This window comes from Diaporthe citri, assembly GCF_014595645.1.
Source record: "Diaporthe citri strain NFHF-8-4 chromosome Unknown scaffold_7, whole genome shotgun sequence".
Lineage (NCBI taxonomy): Eukaryota > Fungi > Ascomycota > Sordariomycetes > Diaporthales > Diaporthaceae > Diaporthe > Diaporthe citri.
The window spans coordinates 1,312,802-1,333,931 of record NW_025064852.1 but is presented as its reverse complement, the minus strand read 5'-3'; the positions used below and the strand labels follow the sequence as shown (position 1 = coordinate 1,333,931).

The following is a 21,130-nucleotide window of genomic DNA, read 5'->3' as shown; positions in this document are numbered from 1 at the left end:
AAACAAAAAACAAGACTACAAAAACCACAACACAGGCATTCTTCTCAACATGTCTGCTCAGAAGCCGGACTACTACGCCGTGCTGGGCGTCTCAGCCGATTCCACTTTTGGCGCAATCCGGAAGGCCTTCTTCAAGTTATCGCTTGCGCATCACCCAGACCGACGCGATAAGTCGGAGTTTGAGGAGGCCCACAAGGAATTTGTGCTCATTTCTGCCGCATACAACGTGCTCAAAGACAAAGAGTCTAGACATCAGTATGACTCCACACGGGCACGTAGAATGCAGCGGCCCACGGCGCAGAGTCACTTCAATGGTGGAGATGCTTGGTTCAACCAAGAGAATAACACCGAGGATGCATTCGAACCCCGGGGCTCCCAATTTCCTGGCAACCCTCGGTTCTACGCTGACCAAAGCGAACGAGACGCTCGCGAACGCCAGCGTGCCCGGCGTGCCGACCGTGAACATCCAAGGCAGTGGGAAACCGACTCAGATTCAGATGACCCGGAAAATACAGGTGCAAATCAGCCCGGTGAGCCGCATGAGGTGCCACACCTCAAAAAAGACGATGAGACCTCGCCTGAAGAAGAGGCTTGGCTGCGGTTCCGAACCGCTAAGAACAACCTCCAGGGATTGTCATTTAGCCTCAGGGACGCTCTGTATATGGTCTTGGAGACCATCCGGCATCTGAGAAAAGTCGACGCTGTCAAGCCCCAGGCCGCCAAGTCCAGAGCGCAGCTACGCTTCATCGAGGCTTATTTTTCCACGCTCCAGATCGAGATGGACTCGGTTCACTCGCCAATGTGGTTGACGGAAGCAACTGTCATCCGCGTCAAGAAAATGATGATGTTGGAAGAGCATATCCGAGACCTTCTGGGGTTGCTTAAGGCGCGGCCACCTGCTGATGAGCCTAGCTCTCCCGAGGAAGAAGCTATTACAACTAGCAAGCTTGTGCTGAAGGCCATGAACACGTGTGCTCAACTTTGTAAGTAAGCTTTTTGAAGCCGGCAATAGGCTTTATCGTCCTAGATTAGAAGTTGCTGGAGAGTTCGAGATTGAATTTTGTTTTACTCTTCCGTGCCGTAACAGATTGTCAAACATTAGGCACTGATTAGTGGAATTTTAGTCTTATCAAATCTATTAGATCCCGCAGAAACCAACATCTTGCTCTGTCTATCCCAAAGCTACTAGTACTGCTCCATATGTCTCTACTGCTACTACAAATTAAATCGTGCTCTCAATTGACCTACCCATCTGAACGAAACCGCCTCATGTGCCTGTGCACACTTGCATTACGTTGTGTAATTTAGCTTACGAACAAAGTCACTGACAACTAAGTCTTGGCTTTGCATTATTCTAACCTATAATCCGCCTTTTCCACTCCCACGTTTTCGTTTCTTGCTTCCGTCTCCAAGGGAACTTTGCACAATTCATGTCCAGTTATGAGGGATGGAAGGTGGGGCGGGTGGCTTGGGAAGAGGTAGGTACCTAGGTAATTGTATGATCAGCGGTTGCACAGTTGACCCTCGCCTCGAGGGCAAGCATCTGCCCTCTTACCGACATACTGTCTCACCATAAGTAATGCCCCTTACCACCGATTTGAAATTTATTTTTATTTTGTTTTAGCGAAGTACCGCAAGTGCCCCGAAGAATCTCTCACGCTCCACCATAATGGCCATGCCACGATCTACTATCCGGACTACCGCTGCAACGTTGGTACAGCTAGCCCAGAGGAGCTCTCACACATTCGGACGTTGCGGCCGGCCCCAACAGCGAGGGATCGCCACGCGTCAAACCCGGCACCAGCTCAACACGGGTGCCAGCATTCCTGCCATCGGCTTCGGGACTTTCCAGGACCCAGATGCACAGGAGGACGCGGTGTCCCTCGTGAGGAGATCTTCCTCGGCACAAAGCTGTGGTTGCAACAATTACCATCCCGACGACGTTGAGAAAGCACTCGATGAATCTCTGGTAGACATATATACTCCGTATGTTGACCTTTTGATGATGCATTATCCCTGCACTTTTGCTAGAGGTGAAGACCGCTTCCCTCGAGATAGCAATGGGAAAATGATTTTGGGACAGACCACATTTGTCGATACTTGGAAGGCAATGGAAAAGCTTATCAAGACAGGGAAAGTAAAGGCGATTGGGGTGTCCAACTTTAGTAAAGGAGAGTTGGAAACCTTGATCCAGGAGAGTGAAACGGTGAGCCAATCCTGAGAGGACACAAAGCCACCTTTCGTTTGCATCAGATGAACTAACGTGAACACAAGGTACCCGCCGTTCACCAGATGGAGGTGCATACTTACCCGCAGCAGAAGTCTTTCAACCAGTGGCTTCGATCCAAGGGCATCCATGTAATCCAATTCAGCCCTCTTGGAAGCATGAACGACTTCTATCGGAGCACAGGACGGAGCAAGGAGATATCATACATGATGAGAGTGGTTGACCAGCCGCTATTGAAGGAACTCGGTCGCAAGTACGGCAAGAGCGCTGTTCAGATTGTGTTGGCTTGGGGCGCCAACAACGGACGATCCGTCATTCCTAAGAGTACCATCGACTGGCAGATACAAGAAAACGTCGAGGCAGACTTCGAATTGGAGGCCGAGGATATCAAGGCCATCGAAACATTGGACATCAAGGCCCGTTTTAACGACCTTAGTTTGGATTATCAGTGGAGGCTCTACAGCGACCTGGACGGCATAGAGGGCACTGTCGAGGGTAGAAGACACTGATTGTCCATTTAAAAGGTTCAAATGGTGAGTTGCAAATGTTGTTTTGCATTTCGCCTTCCAGTAAGAATTTCTTTGCCGCCATGTTAACTTATGCAGCTGTCAGAACTGCCAAAGTGGAGTCGTTGACCTTGGTGCAACCGCTCACGTAGCCACACTTGTCGTCAGCAGCCTGCTGCCCACTCTAAGGCTTTCCTGTAACCGTACTGCTACAATACTACTGAATGCCCCTGAAGGTCAGCATTTGATTCCTTAGGAGTATCCTGGAAGCAATTCAAGTACCACGATCAGGTAACACATCAGCCCCGCTTTGCTGTCCCTTTGCGTATATAATCTTCGTTGTGTTCGCTGTTCCCACAGCCTCATTGTCCTGCTGAGATTTCCGGTATTTCCGGCTCCTTTTGTGCTCATTGGATGCTCGAATACAGTCTCGCTGTGTTGCACGACAGAAGGATGCCACCTGAAGGTGGTAAGCAAATCTCATTCATTGGTTGCTATCCTCGGGAGCCGTGTTCGCTTAAAACATTGCATTATCTTGCGTCTGAGACATTCCGAGGTTGGATTGGAAGGGATTCTCAAGTCTGTCTGGCATAAAAGGTAGCGAAAAGCCCTCGTTCATCCCCGTCACCCCCATCGCAGGGGAAAAGTCCATGTTCGGGGAAAGTCCTAACGTGAACCACACCTCAATTGAATTCTGTCTTTTTGGCCCTGTGTAGCAACTTCAACACACACTCATGGAGTTTTTCCACCGCCCAGATTCCGCCAGCTTGCGGGACGAATTCGCAAAAAAGCCCGGAGAGACCTCATTCACCATCCACGGCTTTTACGCTCGTACCAGTGATGATGAGACGCTGGATCCTCCAAAACTTCATCACTTCACGGAGCAAGAGTTCAAGCGGAGCATCGAGCGTTGTAAGAATGCATCCGACATTCTTGAGGGCCCGGACGACAATTTCCAGCTGTGGCGACAACGCCTTGAGACGGCGGAGGTGCTTCATCCCAAGCCTCTGGACACTGCGGCAGCACTCAATCTCCTTTACATCCGTCCAGGTCCAAAGGAGAATGATCTTAAAGATATGATGTTTAAGACCTTTCAGGACATCATTACCCTTTTCGGCATCGAGCAATCATTCATTCACCCTCTGTGGAGAAACACTGACGTCTGGCAATCAGTACGGCGCAGGAAAGGAAAGGCTAGTTTCCTGCTCGTCATACAAAAGCTGTATGCTATGGCATGTGCTTTCTTCCCGAACGAGAGAGAGACCACCTTGATCGTGTTCGGTGGAGACGCGACGCCCGACCTAAAGAAATGGGATGAAGATTACTACCGTGAGACAAATTACAACTTCTATATGCCTGAATGGTTTGGTCCTTCCAGCCAGGGGGCTCTTGACCCTAAAGATCCGACAAAACCACCAATGCTCGAAAGACTCCGCCCTTACCATCTCTATCAACCTTTCTCCTTGGCATACATGGGATTCATCGACGATATTTTCTCTCTGGAGATCCGATCGGATGCCCAAGTAGCATTCATCGGTGATTTGGAAGAAGAGAACGATACAGGCCTTGAGACTCTCATTCGATCATCTCAAAAAGCGCGGGATTCGATTGCGGAGATGGAAAGACTTTTCAGAGGCGTGGAGGTAGCTGCTATGGTGCTTGAAACCTTCGAAAATGAGCATGAATTGGAAGAATGGTACATTCCACCAGCGACAGCCGACGCCAAGAATCGATATGAAAGAGCTACCAACTGGTTAGCCGAAGCACTGCCTGCTTGTCGGCAAAGGCTGAAAGCCCAGAAGATGCACCTGCAATCGCAAGATAAGAGGGCTAAGGGACTTACCCAAATGGTCAGTTCTTCAGCACTCGAGTCGTCACAACTCACCTTTTGTGTTTTCATATACGTAAACCTGTTCCCAAAAAGTTGAGCCTGAGACTAATATTGCTTCAGAACATTGCCCTAATCAGTGCGAGAGAGACCAGGTCGATGAGGACACTTACACTCATGGCCACGGCTTTCCTTCCAGCAACATCCATCGCCGCTCTCTTTGCCGTGCCCTGGGATCGAGGGAATGGGAGATCTAGGATAAATCAAGGCATCGTCTTCGCTTGTGTTACTCTGGTAGCCTATACAGTGGTAATCATCACTTGGTGGTGGATGGAAAGAAGCCCGGCTTCCGACGCAAAGAAACAGTGTGAGTGGCTAAGTTGGCTGAAAAGGAAACCGTCGTCCGACGGAAAGAAACGGTGGCTGAGTTGGATAAGAAGAAAACCGGCGTCTGAAGCAAAGCAGCAGCAGCAGCAGCAAGGTGGTGAGGCTTAACTATTATTACCTAAGCATCGACCATGAGCTTCGCAGGCGCCGCTGATGATCATTGCTACACTCTGTAGTAATAGTTGGAGGAGTTTCATTTTGACCCAGAGCATCACGCCGAGTTTACGAATCAGGAGGTCATCACTGTTGGTGGCCTTGTCACAAGAATGATGAAGCTGGAGCCTTCGTCAAGGGCCCAAGCGAAGGAAATCCTGACGCATCCATGGTTCAGGCAATGAAGGGAGAACGGGTTTCCCCTAGTACTATGGATAACACAGTTCATCTCAACTATCCAATCTTGGCTTCCTGGTCTACTGACCTTGAATCAATCTTATATTTATAAGAAAGTATTTCACGCGGATAGAGTATGAAACAACATGGCAATGCTGCCCACAATTGATTAGCACTTGCCACGAATTGATCTTGGAAGGTTCTACGCCCAAGATGGAGCGACTCTCAGTCCCTGAGCGATTGCGCGATACCAATGGAGTCTCAGAACTATCGATCGTAGCAGTACGCCGATCGCGAAGACGCGAACGACCATCTTGGTCGGCAGTCAAGCGGACCGCCACATCGGTCCCAAGAAAGCCGCAACAACAAAGACGACAAGGAAGACCATGGATCTCTTCAAAACGCTCCCGCCACTCGAGGGCAGCACCGTCGAGAAAGAGCTCCCAACCCCCTCACGGTCCGCAGCGTCGTCCTGGGTCTCGTCTTCGGGTCCCTCGTCAGCACCTCCAACGTCTGCCTCGGCCTCGAGACGGGCTTTGTCTTCTCAGCCAACATGTTCGGGGCCATCTTCGGGTTCGGCGTCGCGCGCTTCCTGTCGCAGACCTCTCGGCCACGTCCCCGTCCTCGGCAAAGGGGGGCGTCTTCGGCCCATCTGAGAACAACATGATCCAGGCGACCGCCTCGGGCTCGGACGGGCTGAGCGGGTTTTTCGTCGCTGCCGTGCCGGCCATTTACCGCCTGTCGCTGCTGTCGGGCTCGGATGGGGCGAACCCCGTGCTTCGGGACTTTGGGAAGTTGACGTTGTTGACTCTGGTGTGCGCGATGTTTGGGCTGTGGTGGGCTGTGCCGTTTAGGAAGTTCTTCATTGTTCATGTTGCGAGAGAATTGAACCCGGTCTCCCCAAGCGGTCAGTATCTTTGGAATACTTCATGTGGATGGTACTTGCTTAGGCACCTGCCTCAGTCTCCGACGCTGACTCTTAATGGCCTTTGCAGCAACAGCAGCGGCCTTCACCATTCGGTCTATGCACGGGTTAGGTACGGGTGCAGCTGATGCCAATCGGAAACTCAAGGGACTTGCATATTCATTCATGGGTGCCTTTTCTCTCCGTGTGGCTTCCGACTACGCGATTGGTCTGCTATGTGATTGGCACATATTTACTTGGTAAAATTGGTCGTGAAAGGCCAGCACTGGTATGTTATCCCGTTCTGAAGACCGTAAAGGTTTTATGTCTGGGTAAATTACAACAATTGGGCTATAAACATTGAGAACTGGGGCTGGTATATTGAATGGACACCAGCTTTCATCGGATCTGGGCTCCTAGTGGGCCTCAACGTCGGCATCTCCTACTTTCTCGGCTCCGTCCTCGCATGGGGAATCATTGGACCTCTCACGATTCATTATGGGGTATGCAAAGGACGAGCGACGAATCCTGGAGACGAGAAGTGGGGAGACATGGTGTCCTTCTTATCTCTCAGTGGAATGGACCAGCCCGGAAACATTCCTAGCCCGCGGTACTGGCTTCTCTGGCCCGGTGTGATGATCATGATCTGCTACTCCTTTGCTGAGATGCTCAGTCATTGGAGGGTGATATGGATCGGCATGCTCTATATCTGGGCGAATTTGAAGGTGGCTGGTCGAACAGTGCATATTTCTTGGGAGAAGCGTGTCAAATTGCATCGTGGACAAGCCGCCATATTCCCAGTCGCGAGCGTCGAAGTTGAGTCAGGTTATTCTGAAGTCGAAGAGCAGACTAGCGGCTTCTTGAAGCGGACTGACATTAGTAGGTCTCGCGATCTTGTCCTCTATACTGGGCATTTTGTTCTCCTGTCTATGTATTCACAGTAATGGGGTGACAGACATCAACCCCACGACGGCTGCCGCCAAAGCTTCCCAACTGGTCTTCGGCGGCGTCACCTCAGCCCAGGGACTGCCACCCGAGAAGGCCCTGTCCGCCAACATCATCGCCGGTGTGATGGCCGCAGGCGCGGCAGACATGTCCAACACGATCATCGGCAACTACCGCACCGGGTTTCTTCTCAGGACACCACTGAGGCCCCAATTCTGGGCTCAGGCGGCGGGTGCGATCGTGTCGGTCTTCCTGGCACCGGGAATCTTCATGCTCTTTGTCCAAGCCTATTCACGCGTGATCCAGAAGGATGCAGACAGGTGCGCGTTCCCGGCGTCTTCGGTTGCCGCGTGGGTTGCCGTCGCTCAAGCGGTGACGATGCGCAATGTACCCATTCCTCGGTCATCCGCCATCTTTGCCTGTGTCACCGGGTTCGTGGCCGTGGTACAAGTTATTCTCAAGAACCGATTTCTGGTTGACGATAACACGCGACCTGACGGCAGGAGATGGTATAGATATCGGAAGTGGTTGCCGAATTGGGTACCTATTGGTATGGCGTTTGTCCTGCCTGCGACGCACCACTCCACCGCGACTTTGATTGGGGCTTTGACATCGTACGTCTGGGCCAAGAAGTCACCGTGGAGTCATGCGATGTATTGCTATGCCGTTGCGGCGGGGTTCATTGCTGGCGAGGGCCTCGGCGGTGTCGTTCAGGCTGTGTTGGAAATTTCTGGTGTGAGCGGGAGTAGATACGGTACCAGCGTTGGATGCCCTGGCGATGACTGCTACTAGGAATGGAACAGATATGTAACGTAGCGAGAGTCGCCATGGTTTTGAGATTGGAAAGATCGGAAATACTTGATGTCATTGGTTTCGATATGAACAGCCTACGCAGAAGATGTGTCTACCTGCACTAGAAATTAGAACTCGTTCAAGTTTAGGTTCTGAACAGTTCACTAGGGAACAGCCATCGTTGATGTTGGAGGTGTCTTTCAACGCATGCCGTGGGGTGTGAAACTTTACAAAATTATTCAACCCGTTTTCTACCAACTGCAGTATGCTCTTGGTGGGGATAATTCGTCTGTATTCAAATTGCCTATGGGTACCTAAGTATGCTATCGCTTTCGAAACAGCTCCACTTGTTCACTTGCAGCATTCTGGCAACCGCTCGGGTACGTCAACCCTAGTCACAATATAAACATAGAGCACGCTGGAAATTCATGCTTCCTCTTTCCTTTGCTGCTCAACCACACCATTCCTGTCCCCATACCCTCCTCTCTCATCCTTACACCTCTGCTCCTCTACACGCCTTTCCATCTCTTCCCTCCTCTCCCTCAGCACAGTGCAGAATCTCGATCCGGCACGAATCCTCTCACCCTTCCATATGAAGATGAAAGGAATAATACAAACCAGACAGCTTAGGCCGCCGAGGAGGGAACACGCACCTGCGATCCCGAGGCGCCGGAACATGGGCGTGCAAGCGAATGGGAGGATACAGCCCAGGACTGATCTAGTGCACGAAGCGGCAGCGTTGGCGGATGCGGCGAAGATCTCGTAGGCATCGGTAATGTAGTTTAACTGGTGTAAAATGTCAATGGTCAGGCACACGAGGATATTGAAGTCTGCCACATGGGATCGGGAACACACCAGAGCCATGAAGATGAGCTGGAAACCACAGCCAAATGGGATTCCGGCCAGCATGGGAACCCAAAAAGGGATCCCTTCCCTGCTCGTCCACCCAAGCCAGAACAAGCTTATAACGAATAAAGGCCCACCAATACACGCCAGCGGGACCCGTCTATACTCTTCCTTCTTCGTCCACGGCCTCCCCTCAGCCTGCGCCTTCTCCAGGTACGCGTCCCACGAGAAGAACACAGGCAGCGCGCACAGCGCCCCGGCGCCGATGGGGAGGAAGCACAGCCCCTCGACGCCGGGCGAGAGCCCATACATCTCTTCAAAAATAATCGGGTACGCCTGGAACGTCATGTAGAAGATGCCGTAGCACAGCGCGAGGTAGACGCACGTGGCGGAGACGATGAGCTCGAAGAAGAGCATCCGCATCGGCCGGGTGAGCACGCGCACGGCGAGCTGGTGCAGGTCCGCCGCCTCGAGCTCGTGGGGCGCGATGACGTTGGCCTTGGGGTCGAGCCTGCGGATGCGCTGCGCCCGCTTGACGAGGAGGATCGGGCCGTACGTCTCGGGCAGGAGGAGCAGGAGGGCCATGGACAGCCCCGCGTAGATGAGGCCGATCCAGAAGGTCCACCGCCAGCCGATGGTCGGGGAGCAGAAGCCGGATATGATGGGCGCGAAGAGCGGGCCGAAGACGGTGGCCTGGTTGCGGTGGTGACCATGGTCAGAGAAGGCCGAGTAGGCAGTGGTGATGTGAGTGGAACTTACTGCAAAGTAGGACGCCATGGCTCGTCCTCGCGTGCGGTGTTCGCCGTAGACATCTGCCATAATGCCTGTTACCAGCGCGATAGGCGCACTGGCGAACACACCGACCAGCAACCTGAAGACGAGGAAGGCTGGCCAGTTTGGAGCCAGCGCGCAGGCCAGTGTCCATATACAGAACACGGCAAAGGTTCCAACGATGAGCCATCGCCGACCGAACTGTTCGGACAGTGGCGCCCAGACGATTGGACCTGAGGAATTCGTAATTATTAGAGGCCGATCTCTGGAGGCTCTCAAGACAGGACTCTATTTACCGAAGATATATCCTGGTAAAAAGATTTATGTCAGCTCCACATTCAAGCAGTCCTCACGGGATACACATCACATTCCCAAGACGTACCAACAAGGAAGATAGCAATAGGCAAAGTCCTTTGCATTTGGGATGTAACCTCCCACTCCTTTGTGAAGTATGGAATCGCATTGCTAGGAAGCGCGCTGCCCATGGTTGAGTTGACCACCGTCACCATGCTCGTCAAAACGATAAGAGCCTTCTTCCTCTGCGCGGCCTGTTAGTCCACATGGCTTGATGGTCGAGGAGGATAGACGGCTTGCCGTAGACCAGTTATATGGATTCTCACGGTCGTTGGGCTCGAATGCTATGATGGTACGGTCGTCGTTGCCAGACGATATCGACCCATGGTTATGCTGGATAGCATTGTTGTCTGCCTCTTCCTCGCGGTACCGAGACCTCGCATCCTCGTCGCCAGCCTGGCTAACGAATCTTTGCAAGCGGCTTTCACCTCCTTTAATGTGTTACTCAGGCTTCTCTAGAAGACTAGCATGCGAGCGTCAACGGCATGATTACTTACGCGTGAGAGGGCTGCCCTGGGTACCGGCTTCTTCGTTGCCGTTATTGCAATGCATCGTGCCAATGTGGTGGGCCCGGGAAGAGGGATGGCATAGATGAAATACCAGTTCCTTGAGTATTTTCAAGTAAAGTCTGATATAATGATGTCGGACCCATTCCAACGTGTGGGCCGGAAGACAACGCACTACAATTTGAAAAATGGGCGGTGAAAAGATTCAAAGCCAACATTGGTAATAGGGGAAGGTCGTGTTGTGTGTCCATGATGGTGGCTATTCGGCAGTTTACTAAGTGTGCTTGCCGATTGCCGTCCTCGTCAAGGTGGTTCCTACCACCGGAGGCCGATGACTCGCCTCGCATTTCAGAGGCGAGCCGCGACCCGTAGTAAATCCGGGCATAAGGTAGAAAAGTGGTTTATTACCGTGGGTAAAGAGCAAACAGAAACAAGATGATTGGGGGAACACTCGATCGTCCGGACTAATCGTGCCCACCGGGCACTCGTTGCAGTAGTGGCAGTAGTGGCAGTCTGCCGTCACACTGGACCGCTAATTTGCATTTCGTAGACTAAGTCGGAGAAGGGTGTGCGCATATGCGCGTAAATGTGTGTGTGTGCATATGTGTGTGTCCGTTGTTTGGACGGTTATTCTCGGCGACTGCCATCCGCCCAGCATGCATTAACTGTTTCTAGTGTTCTTTGACATGCGCCTTATGCTCGGAGAGTTCCCTTACTGGCGATGTCGGCGCTCCTGGGCCTGAGGGTGATCTGAGGTGCCCAAAACGGGTGGGTCTGTGGGAACACAAATATTGTCGGGCACGACACCATGCATGACATTCCTGGGCGCCCTCAATAGGAGGTTCGACGACTCATCGTCCTCAGTAGGCGTGTTTGTACGGTCCAATAGAAGACGGCGGTGTTCAGGGTCCAGGCTGACTGCCGGCAGCTTCATCCAACATTCGAGGGCGGCAGGGATGGGTATCATCTCGTTGATTATGTCTCGAGGTTGATGCTTCTTCCAAAGCGTGCGTAGAGCTCGACCTTTAGCTGTGTCATCTCCTCGCGAGCTGTGCTGAGCTTGTCCTCCAGCTGTGACACATCCTCCTCGATCCTAGTCGTGGATGCCTCGAGCATCCCTTGTGCTTGTGATACCGTGACATGGAAGAACGAGTCGCCGATTTTGTACCTGCATTTAGGGGTCGCGGTCAGGAGCGGAACAGCGGGTCATGTGCGGTGGCTTTGTACTGACGGTATCTTGTCATCCTCGTCGGCCAGCTCCAGCTCCATTGTGATATCGTCGAGCTCCTCTTTCTCTTTCTGCGCACGCCGTCAGCCCCTCTATTCCTTCTCTCAAGTACCCAACAGCCGGGGCGGAGTGCGCACGGTTATGGCCTTGAGCTCCTCCTCGTATTTCAGCTCGCGCTGGTGCAGCCGGCTGAACTTGTTGATCTTGTCCTGGTCTTCTCGTCTGACCTCGACCTCGTCGCCGACGGCTTGCTCGTCTTCTTTCGTAAGCTGTATGTCAGGATGTCGGTTAGTTATAGCTGGCTGGACATGAGAGAATGGATCTGAAACTTGCCATTCGTCTCTGCATCTTGACGGTTTTGTGGCGTGGTGCTGCACAACGAGAGTCGGGGGAAACAAGCTTCTTAGGGGCGGCGGCTGGCTCCCAAGTCAAAAGCTCTCTAAATTGGACCCCGAGCTCTTCTTGGAGTTGTCGGAGCCAGCATGTGCGGGGACGGTGTGTGGGCACAGTCTCTTGTAGCGCGACACTGTCCGCGCTAATGGTATGACGTCGGGGCGTGATTGGCAGGGCCCGCCAAATTGAATTGTTGCTGCCGATTGGAGGGCTCGTAGAGCTGTGCAAGGAAGGAGCCGAAAGTCAACAACCAGAACTCGGACCGCATGCGGCAACGGCATCGAAGCGACCTTGTCACCAAGCCAACCTGCTCTGCCTAAATCTGCCCTCCACAACACGGCAAGACGACGAGATGGCGCCAGGACAGAAAATGTACCCACGGGCGACGGTCAAGAAGATTGTCAAGGCCCACTCCAACTGCAATGTCAGCAAGAATGCCGACGTGACGGTAAGTTGGGCGTCCAGGGCCCCCCCACGCGTTTTCGACGAGCCGGCACGCGCTGACCTTGCGATTTGACGACGCAGATGTTCCTCGATTACATCGTCTTCATGCAGACGTGCGCGAACACATGTTCCACTATCGCTCACACGAATCCAATGACTAAAACAATAGACAGGCTAGTGAAAGAGGCTGGAATCGAGTCGAAGCAAGCGGGCGAGAGGGGCATCACTTCCAGGAGCGTCAAGAAGACCACCGGGGTAAGAGGAGTCAGCATATTCTCGGGCAACACCAGTGAAGGCTGCTGACATGATGGTCAAACCCAGAACACACTCGCAAAGTTCAAGGGATGAAGGAGCATTGATGCAGATGTCGATTTTCACAACAAGCGAGCCCAAGCTGTTGGTCGCGTGCCCCGAGCCGAGCTCCAGATACGCGGACCATACTCCAACATATCACAGTGGCAGCACGACGCGCCTTGGGGTTCAGATGATGCCTTTCTTTGGCCGCAATCAGTATGCGGAGGCTCCAACGTCTGTTGAGACTTTGAGAGCCGTCCCTTGGATGGAATGGGTGATGGCTGGAACACGCTGTTGGCCGGGTGAAAAGGGGGGTGGGAGGAAAAGCCGGGTCCACAACGGGAGCTACTCAGGGACGGAATAGATTCCCGCAGCATTCGTGCATGTCTGAGGTAGTTCACATGCGATGCAGCATTTCAATATGTACCCCGCTTGTAGAAAATGCTAAGTCATGGATGAAAAGGACCAGGCTGCAGGATTGGGTGTCATGCGAACTGCAAACGGGTCACTACTGTATCTAGACAATTGCCAAATCCAGCACGGTCAAGGACCCATTTGGCCTCAGTCCGCCGGGCCAGGGTGGCACTGGCCAACTACGTCGGACGCCCACCTCAAAATTTCCACTCGACCTGCAGCCTCGACAGCTCCCTCCATCCAGCTCAACCACAAACACCAGCAACCTGCAAAACTCCCCGCAAACATTCAATCTCACTCGTCCCTAAGGAAGCTTCCTACTCATTCTAACTTTTTGTACGAGCTATCTCGACAAGACCTCTGTGACACACCCTGGCATCGCACCCATCCTGAGCATCGCCGTCTGTGTAAGGCGATCCTGTAAATCCAAACCGACTGCATCGCATCACTGGACCTACTTCCTGGCAAACAACATTGTGTCCTGTGTAGACCCTCCCACCTCGAGTCCCGACCAACCCCAAACAGACCTGCCCGCCTAGCTACCTGTCACCGAGCTTGCCCGCCCGCTTTCGCAATGGCCGCTGCATCTGTCCAGAACCCTCCCACCTCATCCGAGTCCAAGTCCTCCAAGAAGAAGAAGGCGAAGGTCGCCGCTGCTGCCGCCGAGCGCACCGAGTCTCCCGCCCCTGCTGCTACTCCCGACCAGCCTGCCTCTGTCTCCGGTAACAACGAGATCTCCGAGAATGCCTACATTCGGGAACTGAAGAAGTGAGTACCTACCGTTCGGTGGCGACTTAACCTGCGGGGCAGCAGCTAAACCACACCTGCTAGGGGCATCCGCAACACCAACAAGAAGATTGTAAGCACAGAAACTCCACCCTCGACTTTCCTCGGCACACTCTAATTCATGCCTCCGTCCAGGGTAATGCGTCCAAGACTCAGGCTTTGGTCGACGAGCACAAGTCCAAAGGCAAAACCCCCGAGGAGCTCGTCGAGCTCAAGATCATCAATGCCGACCAGAAGAAACAAGTCGACAATCTGAACTCCCTCAAGGCAGAAGTTGCAAGATTGGAGGAGCAGCTAGCCCAGTACGAGAAGATCGATGGAGAGTACCGTGCCCAGATTGCTTCTGTCAAGTCGGACATCGAGAAGACATACGAGCAGGACAAGGCCGACGCTGTTGCTGAGGTCAAGAAACAGGCTGAGGAGGATGCGAAGAAGTCGCTGCACGACGGTCTTTTGGTCCTGTCCCAGTTCCTGCGTCTCGCCGCCCACCGACGGGCGGAAGCCCCCGAGTCAACCGAGGACGAGGACCAAGCCCTGGAAGGCATCCTGCTCGGTGTTTACGGTGGTGACGAGGCTGCTGTCAACGTCATGCTGCGGCTGTGTGAAGGAACCGAGGATAAGACTGTTGGCGTTGGAGGCGAGACCCTGCAAACGACTTGTCAGTTCCACTCCTGCGTCTTGGCTGCTGCTGGCTGCTCTCTAACTACCGATTCACAGACGCAACTGTCAAGACTTCAGCTGCCGCCCACTCGGCTCCCCTCTACCAGACGGCTGCCGAGGCCGAGACCGAGACTGAGCCCGTCGAGGCCGTCGAAACTGTTCAGACCGACCCGACCGTTGCCAACGCTGGCCTGACCGAGATTGATGCTGGCACGGACAATGCTTTGACGAACGGACACTCAGACGAGGCTGTTGTGGATAGCACAATCCCCAATGCTGATGTCGGTGACGCTGCTGCTAATGCCGCCGGAGAGAACCAATGGGACACAGGCAATGACCTGGCCGCTTCCCAGGAGTGGGTTCAGGTACAGACACCACTTGATACTCCCCTGACCGACAGTGCTCCCGCCGTTCCTGTCGTCGCTGCCGCCACGCCTGCCGCCGCCAACACCGCATCATGGGCTGATGATCACCCCGAGACCACGCCAGAGGTATGTAGAGACTTTGTTCATCCCCGTTGCACAAGATAGCTGAAGGGTGTGAATAGGCTTCGACCCCTACCGATCCCAACGACGGCTTTCAGTCTGTCCAGCGTCGTGGCGGAAACCGCGATGGTGGAAACCGTGGAGGACGAGGCCGTGGCCGTGGAGGTGGTTTCCGAGGCGATGGCTTCCGTGGCCGCGGACGTGGTGGCCCTAGAGGCGGTCATCGTGGAGGTCCCCGCCGTGACGCTCCTGAGGCGTCGTCCTAGGGGGCGCGTCAGCGCCACCTGCGGCGGAGAAGAGGACTAGGTCGTGGCTTAAGCTCTCAGATGGCGGACCGCCGCCGCCGCCGATCCCGTGTACAACATCACTTGCATCAGCAGCCAGACACACCCTGGCGCACCGAGCGTGCGAACCAGCGGGCTACTCTAATACACATCACCGCGACCGAATCAACGATTCCCTCGCCTATCGACTTTGTGGAGATGGGGGACTCTGAATGGCCGTTCTCCAAGTTATGCCAGGAAGGGTGGTAGCTTAATCTCACACCGCCTGCGCTCTGTTCCTAATAGTGGGATGGTTCACGAGAATGATTAATGAAACAAAAAAGCAAACCGGTCTGGTCTGGTCTGGATGGGAATGCTGTGGGCATAGGGACTTGGACAAAACGGGCTATCTCTGCTGCCTGGTACAGTTTGTGCGGTAGTCCCCGGTTGAGTTTGTGTGGTTGGTCACTCATAACACGGTCGGTGTTCGGTTCAGGTATCCTAAAAGTGCATATATCATTGCGAAGCATGTATTGCATTTGCATTGCGGTCATCACTTGGGACCAGACAAGCCCAATGCGAGACACTAGCATTTACATCCATCAACTGATTTCATTGACCAGTGTTGAATGACTCTCGCCACGCTATTTTATGCCATGCGATACATGCAAATACTGGTGAACGCCACTATAACGTGCCTCCAGGGCTTCACGAATAAGAGATATACACTCGCACCCAAGCTCCTGAGCGCTCCAGTGTCCACCAGTCAGGAGAATGCCTCGGCACCCTTTGTCACTAACTGTACCAGAAGACAGCTGCCAATGTGACTAGCAAGGGCACCAAGTCCACATCAGCTCCAGAGTTTATCTTTGGGGCTTCAGGAGCCAACAGTCCCGTCCTCAATAGATCCGAGCCTGTTGACTCAGGCCCCTCCCTTTCGCTTATCGCCTCGCAAGCTGTGGATGTCGTATCTGGAGTACACAAATCCTGATGATCCGGAGCTGAATCCGCCTTCTCGATGTCGAACTCAGAGCAAGGAGCCACCTCCGCACTTTGGGCCTTCGGCTCTGTCAGCCCGCTCTCTGGGTCTTCAGACCACTCGTCCTCAGCAAGGGTTGCTGTTCTCTCTTCGCTTCTCTGCTCTTCTGTACTAGTACTCACTGGACATGGAGAGGACGTCTCGCTCGTCTCGATGGTCGCTCTACCCGGGAACAACACATCCTCCGCGCTGCGCCAGACAACGAGCTGCATGTTGGCAGGCGAGGCCTCCTCAGGCGGCGCGGGCCGCGAGATCAGCTCGCGCACGCTGAACGCCTCGTTCTTCCCCCTGGCGCCGTTGAAGACGTACCTCTTGCCGCCGTTGCCCTTCCCGAGCTCGCCCTGGACGGGATTGTACCGGCGCGAGAAGCGCGCCAGCTCGTCGGCCGTGTCCCGGGCCCTGCTGGGCTGCATCTTCTCGAACGCGGCGGCGAAGTGGTCCACGTCGAGGCGCAGCCTCTTGGGCCCCCCGCGCGCGGTGGCGAGCGCGGGGGACACGCCGCCGCACAGGGCGTCGAGCTTGACCTGCTCGATCTTCCAGACCAGCGCGGCCTCGGCGCAGAGGCTGCGGAGGTCGGAGCCGGAGTAACCCTTGGTAGCGTCCGCGATGCCGTCGACGTCGACGGCCGGGTCGAGGTCGCTGTCCTTCAGGAACAGGCGGAGGATGGCGGCGCGCGAGTCGCGGCCCGGCAGCCCGATGCAGAATTTCTGCGGCAGGCGCCGCAGGAAGGCCTCGTCCAGGTCCCAGGGCCGGTTGGTGGCGACGACGACGAGCGGGGCGTTGGGGTTCCGCGCGAGCCCTTCCATCTCGACGAGGAACTGCGTCGTCGCCGAGCGCTCCCAGCTCCTCTCGCGGGAGCTGCGCCGGTAGAAGAGCGCGTCGGCCTCGTCGATGAAGAGCACGCAGGGGTGCATCTTTGTCGCGAGCGAGAAGGCGGCGCGGATGTACTTCTCGGCCTTGCCGACCATGCTCGACTGGGTCGTCGCGTAGTCGATCGAGAGCATGCGCGAGCCCGAGGCCGACGCGATCGCGCGGCAGAGGTGCGTCTTGCCTGTGCCTGGGGGCCCGTAGAGCAGGCAGCCGCGGATGCGCAGCTGCGAGAGGAGGAAGTCGGAGGATGCTTCCACTTCGAGCTTGGAGGAGGGGACTAGGTTCTGGATCACCTCTTTTATGTCTTGGTCGAGGATGACGTCGTCCCATGAGACGTTGAGGTCTCCTGTGTAGGTATACTGATTAGCGAAGAAAGGCAACAGAAGTGTGGGTTTAACGTACTTGGTTTGATGGCACAGTCACGGAATCTCTCTTCATGGTCATCCAGCTTGATGCCATCCAATGGATCCTTTTCAGCTTCCTCAACTGCATCATCACCTTTCGTCTCAGGATCTCCCGAGTCCTCCTTCGCCTCGGTCTTTTCAGCCGCCTTGGCAATCTTGAGCAGACCTAGTCTTTTCAATACAGAGTCGACATGCTTTGATGTTATCACAGGCTGAGGCCTGATCCACGCTCTGGCCAGTATCTGTCCAGCGGCGCGGTGAATATCGTTGACAGACCACATTTCCTGCCCATACCGCGCGAGGTCGCCGCCAGTAGCACTCTGCAACCAGTCGATTTCGGGACGGGCGCTGGATGGCGGGGCCATGCCACTCTCCAAGATCCATCTGAGACGCCGAGTGTTGATGGCTCCCTTGCGTTGGAGATCTCTTTTCTCGGAATTTTGCTGGGAGTGATTGACGATGGACAGAGTCACACCCGAGAGTGTCGACACGCCTGCCTTTTGGCACAGTTTCTCTCCTGGCTCCAGCGTCCTGGACGAGATAACCAGCACCACGTCCTGGCCCTTCTCACGCCTCTCCTGGACGAGCTCCCCGAGCCTGACTAGGACCCTCCTCTTTTGTCGGTACTCCAGACTCGAACCGGAGTGGTCACAGTCGACGAAGTGGACCACCAAGCCTCGTGAATTCGAGGCCACAGAGTCTTGTCCTTCGGATTCATACTGAGCTTTGCTTCCCTGGCCCACTTTGTTTAAGGCACCGTCAAGGATTGCGGCATATGACTCCTTGGCACGGTCTCGCCATGCTGAGTATGAGAAGTTTGCTTCATCCTGCCATTTCTTAGACTTTGCCGCGAAGAAGTGATCTGTGAACGTTGCTCCATCTGACCAGTTTGCCTTCCATTCGTCTTTGATGGGCTCTTTTGGTGTCGTGACTTCATCGGATGTTCCCTTCGCGTTATTGTCCACAACCTTATCGGAACCGGCTTCAGTTGTTGTGTCTTCTCCGGCCGAAATTTCCGTTTTCGAGGGATTCTTCTCCTTTGTCTCAGTAGACTCTTCTTCTGCTGTCTTTTTCACACCCCCGCTGACAGCAAATCCCCTGTCCTGGGTGTGAAAATCACTGCCCAACTCCTCCAGATCCTCAAAACTGAGCAACACCAACCCCATGCCTAATGACTTGGCTACTTGCTCAACGATTTCGTCCATGTGCACGGGCTCCATCGGGCAGGTACTGCACCCCGATACCGCGCAGCGGCGAAGCAGAACGGATGAGTCTTGGGGCCGCATATGCCGCCAAAGCATGTTCGTGGCCACCATATCGCGTAGCTCTGAGAACTTCGCGTAGGATATGGCGTCTTCACAGTTGTAGTCGTGCTTTTCAGTGCTGGTGTGTGATTCTTCCTCTGGTTTGGGGTCATCCGCAGTGGATTCGCTTCCAAGGGCTTGACCTTCTGTCTCCTCATCCTCGTAGAGTTTCTTGTAGTTTCCACAACCTTGGCATTGGCAGATAGAAACAGAGCCTTCCAGATCAGAAGAGGTCTTGACATTGCGCTCCAGAAACCAGGCTGGGAGATGGTATCGGCTCAGTGACTCCTTGAACAGCCCTTCCTGGTTAGATTGAGACATTTTGGCAGCCGTGACGAGAGTGCTCCTACAGATCTACTGTAGCGCTGGCGGATGGCGGTACGTGAGATATGGTCAAATGATCGATGAGGTCAGAGAGGGATGCACACCCATCAGTATTATTGCAGTGGTTTGGACAACATTAATTAATACGTGATGAACGGCTTGCTGACTGCAAGTGAGTTCATATTGTTAGTACCCACTTTTTAAGCCGCATGGCTGGGGGTTCTGCCTAATGCTACGCCTCAGCTGTGCATATCTCTGCAACTGTTCAATACGTGTACTGTGGGTCGGAGGCCTTGCACGATGCCACGTAGTGTGACTCAGGCCAAGGTATCATTCCCACTCTAGGCAAAAGAGGAGTATTTGGTGACTTGGGCCTGGTTTCCATCCTGGAACATGTGCTCATAGTTGTCTCATTTGCAGTTGTGGCTATGCAACTCGAAACAAGTTCGTTGTTGACGACGGGGGTGTGATCAGGCAATGGGATGTTGTGAAAGCCTCAGGTGCGTATTTTTGAGAAATATATACTCGCATTGATGCCTTTCACACTCTCCACAGGCAGGTTTGCTGAGATTCATGTGATCAAAATATGACGGACCAAGATGCCAGGGCTAGGAGGTTGCAGTACATTTATGTTTGCTCTGTGCCCAAGCAAAGTCTTCTCAACACTTTTAAAATGACTACATGCTAATATTACATACTAATTCTCCAGTCAACTTCACTTTTCATGTGCTGCTGACATCTCACACGACGTTGCCATTAATTTGACCATATCCGCTGATGCTAAACACAAGCACCCGGAAAAGGTCAACCACTGGCGTCAACCAAAGAACGCATTTCCTCATCAAAACAGTATGTACGGGCTTTTTACCACTTTTCATGGATGAAAAAGGTTTGTGCCGAGCGCGCCCTTGGATATCAGAGCGAGGAACAGCCTGCGCGAGCTGGTCCTTTGGAGCCACTGGGTGACCTACGACTTCTTCAAAGGCGGCGCGACTTAGGCTCAGCATTTGTCTGAGAAAATCATTTGAAATCTCAAATTACCTCATTTGATAGCTGTGAATTGACCTGGTCGATGATTGCTTATTGTACATCTCTGGACTTTGCTCTCAAGGGCCTTGACAGTGCAAAAGTTTGACTAAAAGTCTTGGCGGCAATAATACAGACCAACACCTTCAGAAAGTGCCGCTGTAAAGTCAGTCAAAGGAGTTTCTGGCTTATTAGGGGATAACTGTAGGACAACAAACTGAATTTGACAGCCTGTGATGCATCTCTGCGCCGTACGTGTATGCCTAGGTACGTCGACAACGCATTATAGGCCGGCCCTCGCTCGCCTATACTGATGTCCAAATACCGACGGGGGTGTGTTCAGGTCAAGACATTGGCATTGAGAATTACTGAGTCTATTTAAATTTCCACGCTTGCCTCGTTCATTCCATGACACACATGCCCAGAATTTCCGGCTTGCGAAATCACTTCCGACGTTGTGCCACATCGATGCCCAGACAATGGCCCAATTATGTCTTGAACAACATCAAGATTGGTACCATGAGCAAGAGCCGTTCATGACATACTTTGGAAATTTCAACCTCTGGTTGCGAGGTCCTCCGTCGACAGCTATCAAGGCAACGACTTCGTTGACAAAAATGCGTCACCTTATTATGCCTCCGGAATAGATGAGCCGGGCATATTACGCTTGATTAGTGGTAGACTTTCAGTGGTTTGACTGCATAATTAGATATGCAACAACACTACATAGCTACGCGACATACGAACTTAGACACGATCATTAAAAACATCTCCACTCGGTACTTCGGCCCAAGATACAT

General features: G+C 53.6%; 8 protein-coding genes across 8 annotated transcripts; 5 read left to right on the top strand and 3 right to left on the bottom strand.

Moving 5' to 3' along the window:
- Positions 1-49: 49 nt before the first annotated feature.
- On the top strand, positions 50-1,032 carry INS49_013603 (uncharacterized protein; the record flags this gene model as incomplete). The annotated part of the gene is made up of 2 exons (XM_043174300.1): positions 50-983; positions 1,028-1,032. 2 exons carry the CDS (start codon positions 50-52, stop codon positions 1,030-1,032), a joined length of 939 nt encoding a protein of 312 aa, XP_043021245.1.
- Positions 1,033-1,669: 637 nt separating this feature from the next.
- INS49_013602 (uncharacterized protein) lies at positions 1,670-2,736 on the top strand (the record flags this gene model as incomplete). Its single annotated transcript, XM_043174299.1, has 2 exons — positions 1,670-2,206; positions 2,275-2,736. 2 exons carry the CDS (start codon positions 1,670-1,672, stop codon positions 2,734-2,736), a joined length of 999 nt encoding a protein of 332 aa, XP_043021244.1.
- A 731-nt stretch (positions 2,737-3,467) lies between these two features.
- On the top strand, positions 3,468-7,919 carry INS49_013601 (uncharacterized protein; the record flags this gene model as incomplete). The annotated part of the gene is made up of 5 exons (XM_043174298.1): positions 3,468-4,583; positions 5,562-5,858; positions 5,951-6,185; positions 6,274-6,298; positions 7,124-7,919. 5 exons carry the CDS (start codon positions 3,468-3,470, stop codon positions 7,917-7,919), a joined length of 2,469 nt encoding a protein of 822 aa, XP_043021243.1.
- A 782-nt stretch (positions 7,920-8,701) lies between these two features.
- Positions 8,702-10,442, bottom strand: INS49_013600 (uncharacterized protein; the record flags this gene model as incomplete). The annotated part of the gene is made up of 6 exons (XM_043174297.1): positions 8,702-8,705; positions 8,950-9,769; positions 9,833-9,844; positions 9,919-10,073; positions 10,138-10,321; positions 10,388-10,442. 6 exons carry the CDS (start codon positions 10,440-10,442, stop codon positions 8,702-8,704), a joined length of 1,230 nt encoding a protein of 409 aa, XP_043021242.1.
- A 929-nt stretch (positions 10,443-11,371) lies between these two features.
- INS49_013599 (uncharacterized protein) lies at positions 11,372-11,972 on the bottom strand (the record flags this gene model as incomplete). Its single annotated transcript, XM_043174296.1, has 4 exons — positions 11,372-11,564; positions 11,628-11,695; positions 11,762-11,871; positions 11,933-11,972. The coding sequence occupies 4 exons, from the start codon at positions 11,970-11,972 to the stop codon at positions 11,372-11,374; spliced, it is 411 nt and encodes a 136-aa protein (XP_043021241.1).
- A 397-nt stretch (positions 11,973-12,369) lies between these two features.
- INS49_013598 (uncharacterized protein) lies at positions 12,370-12,809 on the top strand (the record flags this gene model as incomplete). Its single annotated transcript, XM_043174295.1, has 4 exons — positions 12,370-12,465; positions 12,543-12,574; positions 12,635-12,716; positions 12,783-12,809. 4 exons carry the CDS (start codon positions 12,370-12,372, stop codon positions 12,807-12,809), a joined length of 237 nt encoding a protein of 78 aa, XP_043021240.1.
- Positions 12,810-13,743: 934 nt separating this feature from the next.
- Positions 13,744-15,406, top strand: INS49_013597 (uncharacterized protein; the record flags this gene model as incomplete). The annotated part of the gene is made up of 5 exons (XM_043174294.1): positions 13,744-13,937; positions 14,001-14,028; positions 14,091-14,613; positions 14,673-15,106; positions 15,146-15,406. 5 exons carry the CDS (start codon positions 13,744-13,746, stop codon positions 15,404-15,406), a joined length of 1,440 nt encoding a protein of 479 aa, XP_043021239.1.
- Positions 15,407-16,129: 723 nt separating this feature from the next.
- INS49_013596 (uncharacterized protein) lies at positions 16,130-19,301 on the bottom strand (the record flags this gene model as incomplete). Its single annotated transcript, XM_043174293.1, has 3 exons — positions 16,130-16,162; positions 16,525-17,618; positions 17,675-19,301. The coding sequence occupies 3 exons, from the start codon at positions 19,299-19,301 to the stop codon at positions 16,130-16,132; spliced, it is 2,754 nt and encodes a 917-aa protein (XP_043021238.1).
- Positions 19,302-21,130: the final 1,829 nt, after the last annotated feature.